Here is a 14,868-nt window from a genome sequence, read left to right on the forward strand (position 1 = left end):
CTTGCAGTCCAAGGGACTCTTAAGAGTCTTCTCCAACACCTCAGTTCAAAAGCATCAATTTTTCGGCGCTCAGCTTTCTTCACAGTCCAACTCTCACATCTATACATGACCACTGGAAAAACCATAGCCTTGACGAGATGGACCTTTGTTGGCAAAGTAATGTCTCTGCTTTTTATTATTCTCTCTAGGTTAGTCATAACTTTCCTTCCAAGGAGTAAGCATCTTTTAATTTCATGGCTGCAATCACCATCTGCAGTGATTTTGGAGCCCAAAAAATTAAAGTCTGACACCGTTTCCACTGTCTCCCCATCCATTTCCCAAGAAGTGATGGGACCAGATGCCATGATCTTAGTTTTCTGAATGTTAAGCTTTAAGCCAACTTTTTCACTCTCCTCTTCCACTTTCATCAAGAGGCTTTTTAGTTCCTCTTCACTCTCTGCCATAAGGGTGGTGTCATCTGCATATCTGAGGTTACTGATATAGATCCATGTTAATATTGAGTATGGACACATCAAAAGTGCCATCTCCTGGCTTAAAGACAAAAATACTTCCTGGGGCACCAAACTTCCTAACCCACAAACAGCCACGGCAGTAGCTGGCTCACTGATTCAAAACACACACATTCTAGACCAGGAATGGGTCTAGAATCTTTAGCGGCCTGACCCTAGGAATCATTCAAGTGAGCTGGTGCTGTTATGACTATTTCGTTACAGCTTTCTTACAGTAAGCTTTTGTAATTTCCTTTGCTGTCATGAGAATCACAAAAGTTACCTCCACTGAATTTAAGACTTTTTTCAGGAGAAGGAAATGGCAACCCACTCCAGTATTCTTGCCTGGAAAAGTCCATGCACAGAGGAGCCTGGCGGGCTGCAGTCCATGGGATTGCATGACCGAGCCTGTGTGCATGAGGGTGGAGGGAGACGGGTTGGTAGCAATAAAGTGGTAGAACTAAAAAAAGACTTTCATCACATTTGGAAACTTGACCTGTTAACTAATGTGAAGACTGCGTTATTAAAAAAACAAAACCAAAACCAAAACCGCACCATAGATCTGTTCTATCTAATCCAATGTCTGGCTTTGCAAAGTGCACTACAGGATTCAGTGGCACCTGACTGCCTGTACAGTCGCGATCCATAAATCCGTGCCCTGAGTAACTGGAGGAGGCCTGTTATCTCAGTCACTGGTACTGGTATCCACTCTCCAGAGCTGGAAGACTTCCAAGAGAAACAGGTGATGTCAACACCAATGGTAAGAACAGGTACCTTTAAATTTAAGGAGGTCAGGTTTGGCTTGTTGGAGAGGAGACACTAATCGTGCTATAGTCAGTAAGCAGAGCATTTCACAGAAATCTTATTTCTCACAGAGCTTGTTTTTCAACTGGATTCTCTGTTCAAGTGAGCTCTGACTCACAGGTAGCTAGCTGGGTTTTGCTGCACCCTTTTGAGGGCGCAGTGCTCCAGGAAGCAGACTCTCAGGTTCAGAGCACAGGATGTCTCCTCTGGACCCCCGGGATGAGCACGTGTGGTGGGGAAGGGATTTCTGCGAGGCAGGCCGGTCCGAAGCTGCTGCCATTTCACCGTGTGTCCCGGCGCTAGATGGCCCTTCATTGACCAGTCCCCGGATGTGGACGGGCTCAGGTGAGAGGACTCTCGGCTGCTGGGACAGCTCTCGAGGAGCCCGAGAAGCAAAGGCTTTCTGGCGGCGTGGGCAGAAGGTTTTTCATTTAAGGCAGGCTCTGGGCACATGGCTCGGAGTCCACCACGGCTCTGTATTCTGGACGCTCAAGTCTCCTTATCTGCACCTGGCCAGGTGCTGCTGTTGCCAGGATACACAGAAGAAAACTAAAGATTAAGTCTTAAGCTTCTGGGGCCACACCACCCTTTGACAATACAAGCCATGTATACTTTCCCTTGGAAAAGGTTTATATTTAGAAAAGGCAGAGGAACCAGAGATCAAATTGCCAACATCTGTTGGGTCACAGAAAAAGCAAGAAAATTCCAGGAAAACATCTACTACTGCTTTATTGACTATGCCAAAGCCTTTGACTGTGTGGATCACAATAAACTGTAGAAAATTCTTCAAGAAATGGGAATACCAGACCACCTGACCTGCCTCCTGAGAAATCTGTATGCAGGTCAAGAAGCAACAGTTAGAACCGGACTTGGAACAGCAGACTGATTCCATACTGGGAAAGGAGTACGTCGAGAAGTACATCACCCTGTTTAACTTATGTGCAGAGTACATCATGTGAAATGCTGGGGTGGTTGAAGCACAAGCTGGAATCAAGATTGGAAGGAGAAATATCAATAACTTCAGATATGCAGATGACACCACCCTTATGGCAGAAAGTGAAGAACTAAAGAAGCTCTTGATGAAAATGAAAGAGAGTGAAAAAACTGGATTGAAACTCAACATTCAAAAAACGAATATCATGGCATCCGATCCTGTCACTTCACGGCAATAGATAGGGAAACAGTGGAAACAGTGACAGACTTTATTTTCTTGGGCTCCAAAATCACTGCAGATGGTGACTGCAGCTACAAAATTAAAAGATGCTTGCTCCTTGGAAGAAAAGCCATGGCCAACCTAGACAGCATATTAAAAAGTAGAGACATTACTTTGCCAACAAAGGTCCGTCTAGTCAAAGCTATGGTTTTTCCAGTAGTCATGTATGGATGTGAGAGTTGGACCATAAAGAAAGCTGAGCACCGAAGAATTGATGCCTTTGAACTGTGATGTTGGAGAAGACTCTTGAGAGTTCCTTGGACTGCAAGGAGATCCAACCAGTCCATCCTAAAGGAAATCAGTTCTGAATATTCTTTGGAAGGACTGACCTGAAGCTCCAATACTGTGGCCACCTGATGTAAAGAACTGATTCCTTGGAAAAGACCACGATGCTGGGAAAGACTGAAGGCAGGAGGAGAAGGGGATGACAGAGGATGAGATGGTTGGATGGCATCACCGACTTAATGGACATGAGTTTGAGCAGGCTCCGGGAGTTGTGGATGGACACGGAGGCCTGGTGTGCTGCAGTCCGTGAGGTTGCAAAGAGTTGGACGTGACTGAGCAACTGAACTGAACTAACTTTCCCTAGAAAAATGCAAACGTACAAATTTTGCATATGATTTCCAGGGGCTCACAGGCCCCCCCCCCCCCCCAACGTCCATGGACCTCAGGTTAAGAATTATCAACAATCTAGTAGGGAATGTATAATGGACAAGTGAAAAAGCTTAATGAAGGAAAAAAATAAAGCAACAGAAGGTCATTTTCCCCCCATTTCTTAAGGTTTCTATTTTGTTTTCTAAAGTCCCCTCCAGGACTACCCTTAACTTATTTAATACACAGAAGTAGGATGAAGATGTCTGACAAGCCTTAGAGGAGCCATTCAACTTTGACTGTCAAATGGTGAAGCAATTCTGCCGACACTGACAAGGAGGCAGTTCAAGAGGTGAACAGGTTCTGGGGCCTCCGCTGCAAACACGCCTGTGGCGCCCCGCCCAGGATCTTCAGCCACCTTTGCTCACACTGTTCTAATAAACCTCTTACAGCAAAACCACAGACGGCCCTGGCTCTCCTCCTGCTTCCGACCTGCTCCCGCTTTAAGTGGGAAGACACCCGGTCCATTAAGTGCCTGATCCACGAGGGTCCTTAGGAAGTGAGTCTTCCCAAGAAGTTGGGACTTGGAGAGTAATCGTGCTAGGCAACTGTGCCAGCAGAATGCACACCAGTCACGACGCACATCTCAATGCTGGACGCAGCTCTGTGCTGAGTCTTCAGTAAGCCCTGCTCCCACCACGGGGAGAATGAAGCTGGAGCCAGGATATCCCCAGGGAAGGCAGAATGGAACTTCACTTTTCAAACCAGCAATGCCTTTTCTGTATCATAGTTCTCCATTTATTCTTGCAAACCAATAATTTCTACAGTTTCAATGACATAGACTGAAGGCTCTGACAATGGGGTAACAGCTGACAGGATTTAAAGCAAGCAACGCAGAACACTTTCCTTCTCATGTCATCTCTGAGGGTAATGGGCTGTATCAGATGTTAATCTGAGGCATTAAAGATATAAACACTATCTCTAGACCAGAGGTTCTCAACCAGGGACGATTCTGCTCAAGGGACACCTGGCATTGTCTGGAGACATTTTTCAGTTGTCATCGACTGGGGAAGGGGTACCACTGGTATCTAATGGATGGAGGCCAGGTACAGCTGCCAAATGCCCTACAAGACCCAGAACAGTCCCCATAGCAAAGGATTGCTGCTGCTGCTAAGTCACTTCAGTCGTGTCCGACTCTGTGCTGGCCCCAAATGTCAGCAGAGGCAAGGCTGAGGAACCCAGTTCCAGACCTCATGAGAGGAATTTCAAGTATGGTTCAGAGGGAGCATTTCTGCTGCTCTGCCTTCTAGGTGAAGTGGTCCTGATGATGGGAAAACAGCCGCCCCCAGAGGTCCCGCTGCTTGTTGAGGCTCACCTGTGAGCACTTAGAAAGTCTCAGAACAAATGGGAGGTGCCCCTGAGCAGAGTCCTGTCCTGGAGCTGGAGCGGCACAGCGTATGCTAAGAAGCAACACCTGACGCCCACCCTTACAACATCCTTAAATTTGGTGCTGGCAAAGCTTTGCTGCTGTTATTCAGTTGCCAAGTCTTGTTCGACTCGTCGCGACCCTATGGACGGCATCACGCTAGGCCTCCCTGTCCCTCACCATCTCCCAGAGTTTGCCCAAGTTCATATCCACTGAACTCTGGGTGATAACATCCAACCACTCACCGTCCGTCATCCTCTTCTCCTGTCTTTGGTCTTTCCCAGCATGGCAAACCTTAGGCCCTCCCTAAGGTCTGCATCTTTTCTTGAGCTATCTACAGATAAAGGGAGCAGAGTGCAGACATTCAACACCAGCAAACGTGCCAGTACACTAGGGTCCACTGGAGTGTCCTCAGCAGACTGCACGATGCAGAAACAAACACAGTGAAGACACTCCAGTTAACAAAGAGTTTCAAGAATAATGGCAATGGGTAAGTCCTCTTTCATTTCAAGGTTTCCTTCATATTAAAACATAGCAGTTGTTTTAATAGTTAAAATTTTACATTTTTATTTGCAACAGAGAAATTGAAGGCCAAAAGTCAAAATGCCTTCTTTTAAGAAAAATTTTCTTTGGCATGTTTCTGAAGGCTGCAGGAAGTCAGGTCCTGCAGGGGATGTGGTGGCCAGAATCTGGGTCTAACTCATGACTTTATAACCATCAACCTTCGGAATAATGGCCCTGTGTGTACCACAGTTACAAATGCACACATGCTGGCATTCTTTACTTCTGCATGAGAAAACTCAATGTAGCCTTGAAAATTCTTTCTAAAATGCTTATTTGGTGCTGAAGTTGTTCTTCCATGGATATTAAAAAGTGTGGAAAAGGAAGATGCCCAGACTAGACTCCAGGGTGACCTTGGGAACACAAAGCTGGAAATTGCCCACCACAAAGCGAGTTCGCAGACACAAGGTACTAGTTAAACAAGAAAATAAATGGTAACCTTGGGAAGGAAGGTTTGCCAAATAGAGAACAGAGGAGACAAAGTAAATAACCCACCGGGAGTTATTATGATGAATGTTACAGGCTCGGGCCATTAGCACCACGATAATTGGTCGAAAGGCTTTTCCTTTTCCATCGAAGTAGTATTCAGACATTTCCTTGAGTTCTGCTGTAGAGATGAAGAGTTCCTGAAACAAAGTTTCTCTGCGTCAACAGGGCAGCATAACTACACAAAACGTCAGTGGAATTTTTTTCACACAGCTTTGATCTTAGTGCATTCATTTCAACGGGGAAACCCAACACTCGGCGGGAAGAGGTGCCAACACCGTGTGGCCGCAAGCAGCATCTGGCCGCCCCCCGCCAGGGGCCGGGGTGCTGGGGGCCTGCCGCTGGTGGAGACTCTGAGTGACGGTGGCGGGGGGCGCCAGACGGCTGGTGACGGAGAGAAACAGGGCTGCTCGCAGCCTGGAGGACGGAGGCAGGAGGACAAAGAGGCGGAGTGTGGGAGCCAGTGAAGCAGAAGGGCAGGGGTGGCAGACGAGATGAGAAGAGGTGAGGGCGGCATCAGAGTCTGGCTCAGGCATTTCTCAGCCGCACAAGCCAAAGGTTCACGGGGAAAGTGTGCAACAAAAGCTATACATGATTGCAAGGAGCTTACGATGGCATTGTTGCTGCTGCTGCCGCGAAGTCGCTTCAGTCTGTCTGACTCTGTGCGACCCCATAGACAGCAGCCCACCGGGCTCCCCCGTCCCTGGGATTCTCCAGGCAAGAACACTGGAGTTGGGTTGCCATTTCCTTCTCCAATGCATGAAAGTGAAAAGTGAGAGTGAAGTCGCTCAGTCGTGTCTGACTCTTAGCGACCACACGGACTGCAGCCTACCAGGCTCCCCCGTCCATGGGATTTTCCAGGCAATAGTACTGGAGTGGGGTGCCATTGCCTTCTCCTACGATGCCATTAGGGAAGCAAAATGTTTTAAAATATGAATTCAGTGAATGATATGGTGGCAACTTGAATAATGGCCGTATGTTAAATGCATTAAGGTTCAAAGAATGGAGCAATCAGTGTGGATGAGAAAAACCGAGCACTTCATGGAGGAGACAAGCTATGCCTGGGAACAGAGGCTAAGGAGGATTTTGCTTCCTAAGAGGAGGGAGAGCTGTCCTGGGGGTGGGCACGTGGGTCTCCTGTCTCTTCCCTCAGGGACTTGCTGGGAAGAATTAAGAGCTTGTGTCCAGGAGCAACAAACGGGCCCGGCAGCCCCTCACGGGGCTCAAGCGCACACGATCCAGCAGGCCCGGCACTCCCTCCTCGGGGCCAAGGGCGATAATAAACGCAGAGGCTTCCGAGATAAACGGGACAATCTCCGGTCTACAGGGAGCTCAGAGTCTAGGCCGGGGAAGGGAAACAGGACTGCAGTGGAGCGTGGCGGGGTGAGGACTCCGGTCCTGGACTTGAGGGCTGCGCTGGGAGCACACAGGAGGCACCTCTGGCTCAGCCCGAGGCCGGGGGGGCGAGGGCAGGGGCGGGGGGTGACGGAAACCCAGGGCTGGCGACTGAAGGCCAGATACCGACGCGGGACTTCCTGAGGGTCCGGCGGGTAAGAACCTGCCTGCCAGTGCCAGCGACACCGGTCCGATCCCTGGTCCGGGAAGGTCCCACGTGCCGCGGAGCAGCTAAGCCTGAGAACCACAGGAGCCTGTGCACCTGGGGCCCAGGTCTGCAAGAGGAATCACCATGGTGAAAAGCCTGGGTGCTCCAACTCGAGAGTAGCACCCCGCTTGCCGCAACTAGAGACAAACCCTCGCGCAGCAACCAAGATCCAGCACAACCAAAAATAAATAAAAACAACTTTCAAAAGAGAGAGAGATGCGATGAGGAGGGTGTGGAGGGGAAGGAGAGGGCCGAGTCGAGGGTCCTTCCCAAGGTCTGGGGTGACAACCTCGCATCAACAGGATAAACGAGAGAAAAAACAACTCGTAGGAAGGAGCGGAGCTTCGGATCTGCCAGTGTGAGCCAGTGATGGACAACTCCATAGCGCTGCCCAGGGAGCAGGCAGAGTTTAGGAGAGAATGTTCATTCTAGGCCAGGGCCTCTACAAGGGAGTCTTGAGCACGGAAACGGGTAAACTGAAGACGGAGCAGAGGAGCAAATGACCCCAGGGAACGGCAACATCCAAGTGGGTGGGCTGGAGGGGACAGAGAGGAGCCCCGGAAGCCGACTGACGGATGGCCTGAGGAGCACAGGGACAGTGCAGAAGCCAAGGGCCGGCTTCACAGAAGGGCTGTGGTGAACACGGTCCAGCGTTCAGAGAGTCTGGAAGATACAAGCCAGCATGGCCTGTTGGATTTAGTAGAAGCGGGCAAAGGCAGTTTCAGGTGAGAGGCTGGATAGGAAGGCAAAGGGCGGTGGTGGAGCCGTGGTGAAGGGGCAGAACAGACAGAGAATGGCTGGGAATACTGGAATGGAACCGGGAGGACACAGGGTGATGGGATGGTCCTTTACAAGATGAACAGGAAGAAGCTGGAGCATCTGAAATGGATCCAGAAGAGAATGAGGAGGGCAAGTCTGCAGACAAACATGGAGAACAGGGACTTGGGGGAGAAAACCTAGGGCCCCAAGGGGGAGGCAAAGGGCATGACACTTAATCAGAGACACAGGGACGACACTGGAGGAGGCAGGCTACAGCCGTGGCGGGACTGTAACGGGCCCAGAGCGGGCGTGCAGGGAGCTCGTCCTCCACAGCTTCTGCGTGGTTCCGAGGACTGGAAGCGGTGGAGGCGTGGAGACAGGAGAGTGGGGCGGGGGCTGAAGGGGGTAAACGCAGAACCTTGAAACGGGGAGTAAGCTGACCAGGGGCACCTGAGCATCTTGGGCAGCAGAGGGGACTCCACGTGAGGCTGGGGGCCACTGAAGGCTTGGGGAACAGAATGCTTGATGAAGAAAGCCCTGTCTGGGGCACTGATATTCAGAATCAGAGGGGAGGACAGTGGCAGCAGGCGTGGGAGGCTTCAGAGCTGCCCCAGGCCTGGTGCAGGCGACCAACCTGAGGGGAAAGAGTCAGAGGACTCTGTGGACGTGCACTTGTGGCCTGAACCTGCCTCCCATTCCTGCCTCTGGGTGGTGACGTGTATCACATCTTCCATACTGCCCCATACTCACTGCTCAAGAAACATTTAAAACCAGACATTTGGGAATCACGTCTGCAACGGCATGCCACCCATGGGGAAACCTGCACTGTTTTTTCGTAATTCAAAGAAATCAACCTCACTTCAGAGTATCATCAAAGATCTCTTACCTTCCTGATGTCCTCATAGAGACCTTTCAAGTCTCTCCAGCCAAGCTTAAAAGGGTCGCTGTATTTCTCACCGCTCTGTGTCTTACTGTAGCAGCAAGCTACCGGCGTCACGTGATGGAACCTAAGCAGAAACGCACACAATGGAAGACTGGTCGCTGTTTTACCGAGTTACTTCATTTTTAAGTAAGAATTATACAGACCTATGCATATACACATATATGTAACTGAGCTGGAGGATGGAAAATTTAAGCCTAGATACTTTCTGGGAATTAAGCATGAATGCAAAAAGCTCATTATAATTTCAAAGATCATATAGAATTCTGATTCTGCTCAATACTACATCAATTTTCATAACCAGGACCTAGGGAACCACAAAGTCAAAAGAAATATAAATCACATTCACTGTGTTCTGAGTGTAAACATTTTTTTAAAGGTCAGATTTTCTTTTTTGAGGGGGGTCTGTGCTGGGTCTTCAATTGCTGTGAGGGTTTTCTCTAGTTGCAATGTATCAGGTTCTCATTGCAGTGGCTTCTCTTGCTGCAGAGCATGAGCTCTAGGGTACACCGGCTTCACCGGCTTCACCGGCTTCAGTAGCTGCAGCACAAAGGTTCATTAGTTTCAGCTTCTGGGCTCTAGGGCGCTGGCTCAAAACTTCTGGCTCATGGCTTAGTTGCTCTGAGGCATATGGGATCTTCCCCAATCAGGGATTGAATCAGGCAGATTCTTTACCCTGAGCTACCAGAGAAGTCCAAGTTTACATTCTATTATACAGTTGGGCCTCTGTATCTACGGGTTCTACATCTTTGGATTCAAACAACCTCATATTGAAAAATGTGTGTGTGTGTGTGTGTGTGTATTTTAATTCCAGAAAGTTTCAAAAAGCAAAATTCGAATTTACCATGCTCAGGCAACTGTTTGCATAGCATTTATATTAGGTATTATAAGTCATCTAAAAATGACAAAGTATAAGAGATGATGTGTGTAGGTTATATGCAAATATTATGCCATTTTATATAAAGGAATTGCTGTTGCTGCTGCTGCTAAGTCGCTTCAGTTGTGTCCGACTCTGGGCGACCCCACAGACGGCAGCCCACCAGACTCCGCCATCCCTAGGATTCTCCAGGCAAGAACACTGGAGTAGGTTGCCATTTCCTTCTCCAGTGCATGAAAGTGAAAAGTGAAAGTGAAGTCGCTCAGTCGTGTCCGACTCTTCGAGACCCCATGGACTGTAGCCTACCAGGCTCCTCCATCCATGGGATTTTCCAGGCAAGAGTACTGGAGTGGGGTGCCATTGCCTTCTTCAATAAAGGACTTGAGCATCCCTAATTTTGGTATCTGAGGTGAGAGTGCTCTAGAACCAATGTCCCCTCCTTCCCCCGCCCCACCAATGGATGACTGTTGTTTTTTTTTTAAGAAGACCAAGATCACATAAAGCAGGTATTATGACACTTAAATAGCACATTCAATTTCCTGAACTGAACAGCCCACCACAATTTAGAATAGACATTTACTGGCAACATATATGACTAATAATTTTAGCTGCAATACGGATAATAAACTTACCGTGATCCACGATACATATTTGGAAAGGCAGATGTTAAACTCTTCATAAGATTACAACAGGACATCTATAAAATAAAATATTAAGAAACTTCTAAGAGAATATTCATGAAAAACTTTTATAACACTAAATAAGAATTCCTGTAATTTATAAAAAATAGTAATATTTTATCTTTTAGTTGTCCATTTAGAGACTGCAAACTTCAGAAAAAATGATGTTTCCCCTCCATATTACAAAAGCAGTATCTGTCATTACAGAAAATATAAACATGAAAAAAAGCAGGAAATAGAAAACATCTATAATCTATCCCTTCCCCCAAAGACTGCTCCACATTTATACCTGTCTTTCCAGATCTGAAATTCCCTTCCATTTAACTAACACTGGGCAGAGAGTAGTAAGGATTAGTGTGGCTTACACTCTTAAAATCTTAAATTGGTTTAAGACAATAATCAAGATCCCCAAAGCACCTGCCCAGACAGTGAAAGAGGATTTCAGGGTTGAGAAATTTAGTTACACAAACACTGCCTATGTCAAGCCACCGTTCCTGAATATACTTGGGAATGGTACTTCTTGAAAAGTAGTGTTAACAAACAAGCTCAGCAGCACATTTTGATAATACTAACTTAATCAGAGATCAAGAACAACAGAAGATGGCTTGGAGGAGACTGAGGTTGTGGTGACGACAGACAACAATTGCTGAGCACTATTACGGGCCAGCAAATGTGACAGGCACTGGTGACCCAGGGGTACAGCAGCCAAACTTGAAGAATTCAGGGACACAGGCATTTCAAAAACTACTAATCTGGTGTAGGAAGGACTCTTATAGGATATTTAAAGAAAATATTTTGACCAAGGACAGACTTAACACTAGCAAGGAGAAAACGAATCCACTGTATTGGTCTTACAACCAAGACTTTACAATAACGTCCTACGATGTGGGCTCAACTCTGACAACTACGTGTTATATAGCCAGGGAACTTGAAATTCAGAAAAGTCTGAAAAACTGATAATATGGATATGTTTACAACACATCAAAAGAAAAAAGCACCTACAGAACACTGTGCACTATGTGAGTCCACCAAAAATTTTGTATAACTATACAAATAAAACCCAGGGTTTGGAAGCATATAAGGGAGGTATTAAAAATGGTTATTTTGGAATAAATCAGATCATGGGAGTTTTGTTGCTTTACGTTTTTAATTCACATTTTCTGAGTTTTCTCGAGTGAACACACACTGCTTTAGACGTATTAAAATGACAATAGGGATTTCCTTGGTGGAAAAGTGGGGGAGAATCCACCTGGCAATGCAGGGCATGTGGGTTCGATCCCTCATCAGGGAACCAGGATCCAACACACCTTGAAGCAAGGCATCCTCCCTATGTTGCAAGGAAGGATTCAATGTGTTTCAACTAAGACCCAAGGCAGTCAAATAATTTTTTAAATGGCCCACTCTTTTAAAAAGTAAATAAAATAAAATGATAATAAACGCTGACTTTGCCTGGCAGGCAGTGGTCGAAGAAGGTGGCCCAGAGTTGTATCTTCCCCGTGGCATTACAAATCCATTAATGACGTCCCAGGCATTACAATGTCCTAAAGAAAAAAACTAACAAACCTCCTTTGAATTCAACCCAACGTGACACTTAACCTACTTCTTCAGACTTCGCACGTAAATAATTCACATGAATTTAGTATTTATTATAATACTTATTCAATTTGAAACCTAATCTCTAAGTGCAGTGAAGAGTTAAAACTACACAGCTAGCACAGAGGGCTCGTAATCACTGAGCAACGTGTAACTTGTTTTAAAGCCCAGAAGGTGGATTTTGGCTCAAATCCCAACATTTCCTACTAGTTACCTTGAGACAGCTTTCTGATAAAATCTATGGCAAAGGTGCTAGGACTAATTGAGCAATTACAGGTAAAGCTCCTAGCTTTGAACATTTATAGGATGTATTCAGCCAAGCTATCAGCCAAGCTATCTTCTGCTGAGGTTTTGTGAAGTGAGGTTAGAGATAACACAGAAGAGCTGTATTAAAAGGGTGTTGTGGAACCGGGGCCACCTAGGGGCCATGACTACTGCAAACATCAACCATCTCCCAAAATCTGATTTTCTCTTTCCATCTCATACTCTCCCCTGAAATTCAACTTGCCTCCCATGAAGTTACTTTAAAAAAAAAAAAAAAAAAAAAGGCTGAGTAAGAATCAAGACATACCAGTGATTTGGCACAATCAGACACACCCTGGTTTTTGCCCTATCACAAGGTAGGTGAACACTCCCAGTGAAGAGGTTGAGAGAACGTACAAACTGGAGTTAAGAGTGGAGTTTTGCTGGGAGAGCCCGGCGGGGCTTCACCGTTGCTGCACTTTGTCCCCAAGGGCCTTCAGGCCCTGAGAGGCTTGAACTGGCCAGAACACACCCTCTCCTAAGGCAGACACCAGAGTGATTTACAGTGAAAAATACCACTGACACAAAAATCAGAAAGAGACGGTATTGGGGTTTCCCTGGTGGCTCAGAGTTAAAAGAATTTGCCTGCCAATGCAGGAGACACGAGTTCGATCCCTGGTCCCAAAGATTCCACATGCTGGGGAGCAACGAAGCCCACGTGCTACAATTATTGAGCCTGTGCTCTAGAGCCAGGGAGACCAACTACTGAGCCCACGTGACGAAACAACCGAAGCCTTTACGCCCCAGAGCCCGTGCTCCACAAAGAGAAGCCAATGCACTACAGCTGGAGAGTGGTCCCCGCTCGCTGCAATTAGAGAAAAGCCCACGCAGCAAGATCCAGCACAGCCAATAAATAAATAAATAAATAAGTAAAATGAATAAAAAAGAGAGATATACAGAACTGGCATTATCGGCAAAGCTCCTCCAACAATTCTCTCCAGGAAAGCACCCTTTGTGTAGCTAAGATAATTGCTTAATGGGCATGGATTTTTTTTTTTTTTTTTAAAAACAGGAGCATCAAAGAAGAATCTATGTCATCAGTGGTGGGTGCATCCCTCTCTGCAAGTAACATCCTATTTCAGTACTAGGAATATCTGAAGCCTGGCTAGGACAGCACCTACACGGATCCCACAGTCTCTCTATTCCCCATATTCTCTCTTTACTGTCTCTTCCGGGGACCAGCCCAACTGCCATTCTCTCTTCAAGTGTCTGTTCTGAATAAGTTGTGATATATGCATCCATATGCATCCAAAAGCAGACACTTAGAAATGCTATGTATTTCATACTGGGAGATAAACTTTTTTAAAAAAATAAGCCTTGCAGATGAGAAGCAAACACTTAACAATTACTATGTGACAGGAGAAGTCTCCAAAAGACAGTGAATCCATCCATCTTGCGTGGTTATACTATCCAATACGAGCTTAGCCTACAGCAAGTTAATCACTAGAGTGCAGAACAGGATTCAGAGAGCCAGAAACTTGTCAACACACAGAAGCTGAACTGACTACAAAGAGAGAAAAAAGAGATGGGGTCCAAAGGCAGCAGGAGAGAACACCAGAGTCCACGGTTAGTACTCAGACTCCGACTCTACTTCGAGAAGTCAGACTTCAACATCAAGGTTTCTCCACTTCTACGACACCCTTGGGCCTCTTCTTCCAGCCCGTTCAGTTGTGCCCTCCCTCCGAAGCAACTACCGCACAACCGATCTCCTGTTCACTCTGAGCATCAGCCCCGCGTTCTCCACGAGACCTATTCCGAGGCTACCCCGGCCCCCCGCACCTCTGAGCGCTCAGAGCACCTTTGGCCCTTAAATCCCAATTAAGTGCGGTTGCCCCCGAAGCCTTGACTGTTAACTCGAAAGGAAACACCTGCAGACGCTCTCCACACTTGACACAGACTCCAGGAGAAAATTGGGCCACACCTGCGATGCCCTGGACCCGGCTCCTCGTCGCCCCTTTCTGACACCCAAGAGGCTCCCCGGTCCCAGAACACCGCTCTGCAGCCGCGCGCGGGACACCCCCATTTCAGGCGGACGCCGGGCGCCCACCCCTCTGCTCGGTCCCATCCTCGGAGCCCCGCCAACTCAGGGTTGCATCCCAGCGCGACCCCACGGTCCCCGCCCGCCAAGCGTGCAGCCTGCGCCCCATTCATTCCCCGGCGCCGCTGTCATTGGCGCCGTGACCTCTGCGGCCGGCCGCGGCGTGCGCTCCCCGACCTCACCTGCGCGCGGGCGACGTAGACAGTGGCAGCGGCGGCGGCAGCCCGCGGCGCAGAGAGTGCCGCGCGGCCTGCGGAGTTGGGCCCGGGGCTCCGCGCCGCCGGCCTCCAAGAGCAGCCGCGCCGCCACCGCCACCGCCACCGCCACCAGCACGAGGCCATGGTCCGAGTCTGAAAGTCGCGGCAGGGCTGCGGCTCCGCCTCTGGCCCGGCGGCCCCTCCTCCCATGACCCGGAGCCGGAAGTCTGGCACCGGAAGAGCTTGGCGTCGCACGCCCCGCTCTTTCGCTCTCCTTATGGAGGACTGTCTAGCTGGAGAGCTGGAGGG

The 14,868-nt window shown here is 48.1% G+C and overlaps 1 protein-coding gene across 3 annotated transcripts in view; it reads right to left on the reverse strand.

Moving 5' to 3' along the window:
• PDSS1 (decaprenyl diphosphate synthase subunit 1) overlaps positions 1–14,842 on the reverse strand; it is a 40,136-nt gene extending 25,294 nt beyond the window's left edge. The window contains exons 1-4 of one of the 3 annotated variants that reach the window (XM_020891474.2): positions 14,545–14,842; positions 10,381–10,445; positions 8,818–8,938; positions 5,579–5,709 (exon numbers count right to left, since the gene is read on the reverse strand). In XM_020891474.2, the coding sequence (XP_020747133.2) occupies positions 5,579–5,709; positions 8,818–8,938; positions 10,381–10,445; positions 14,545–14,769 (542 nt within the window). In that variant the 5' untranslated portion in view covers positions 14,770–14,842. Of the gene's footprint in view, positions 1–5,578; positions 5,710–8,817; positions 8,939–10,380; positions 10,446–14,245; positions 14,466–14,544 lie in introns of those variants that run through there. The other 2 variants (XM_020891475.2, XM_020891481.2) reach the window with 2 other exon arrangements.
• Between the last annotated feature and the right edge of the window lie 26 nt (positions 14,843–14,868).

Source organism: Odocoileus virginianus, chromosome 9 (assembly GCF_023699985.2).
Source record: "Odocoileus virginianus isolate 20LAN1187 ecotype Illinois chromosome 9, Ovbor_1.2, whole genome shotgun sequence".
Taxonomy (NCBI): domain Eukaryota; kingdom Metazoa; phylum Chordata; class Mammalia; order Artiodactyla; family Cervidae; genus Odocoileus; species Odocoileus virginianus.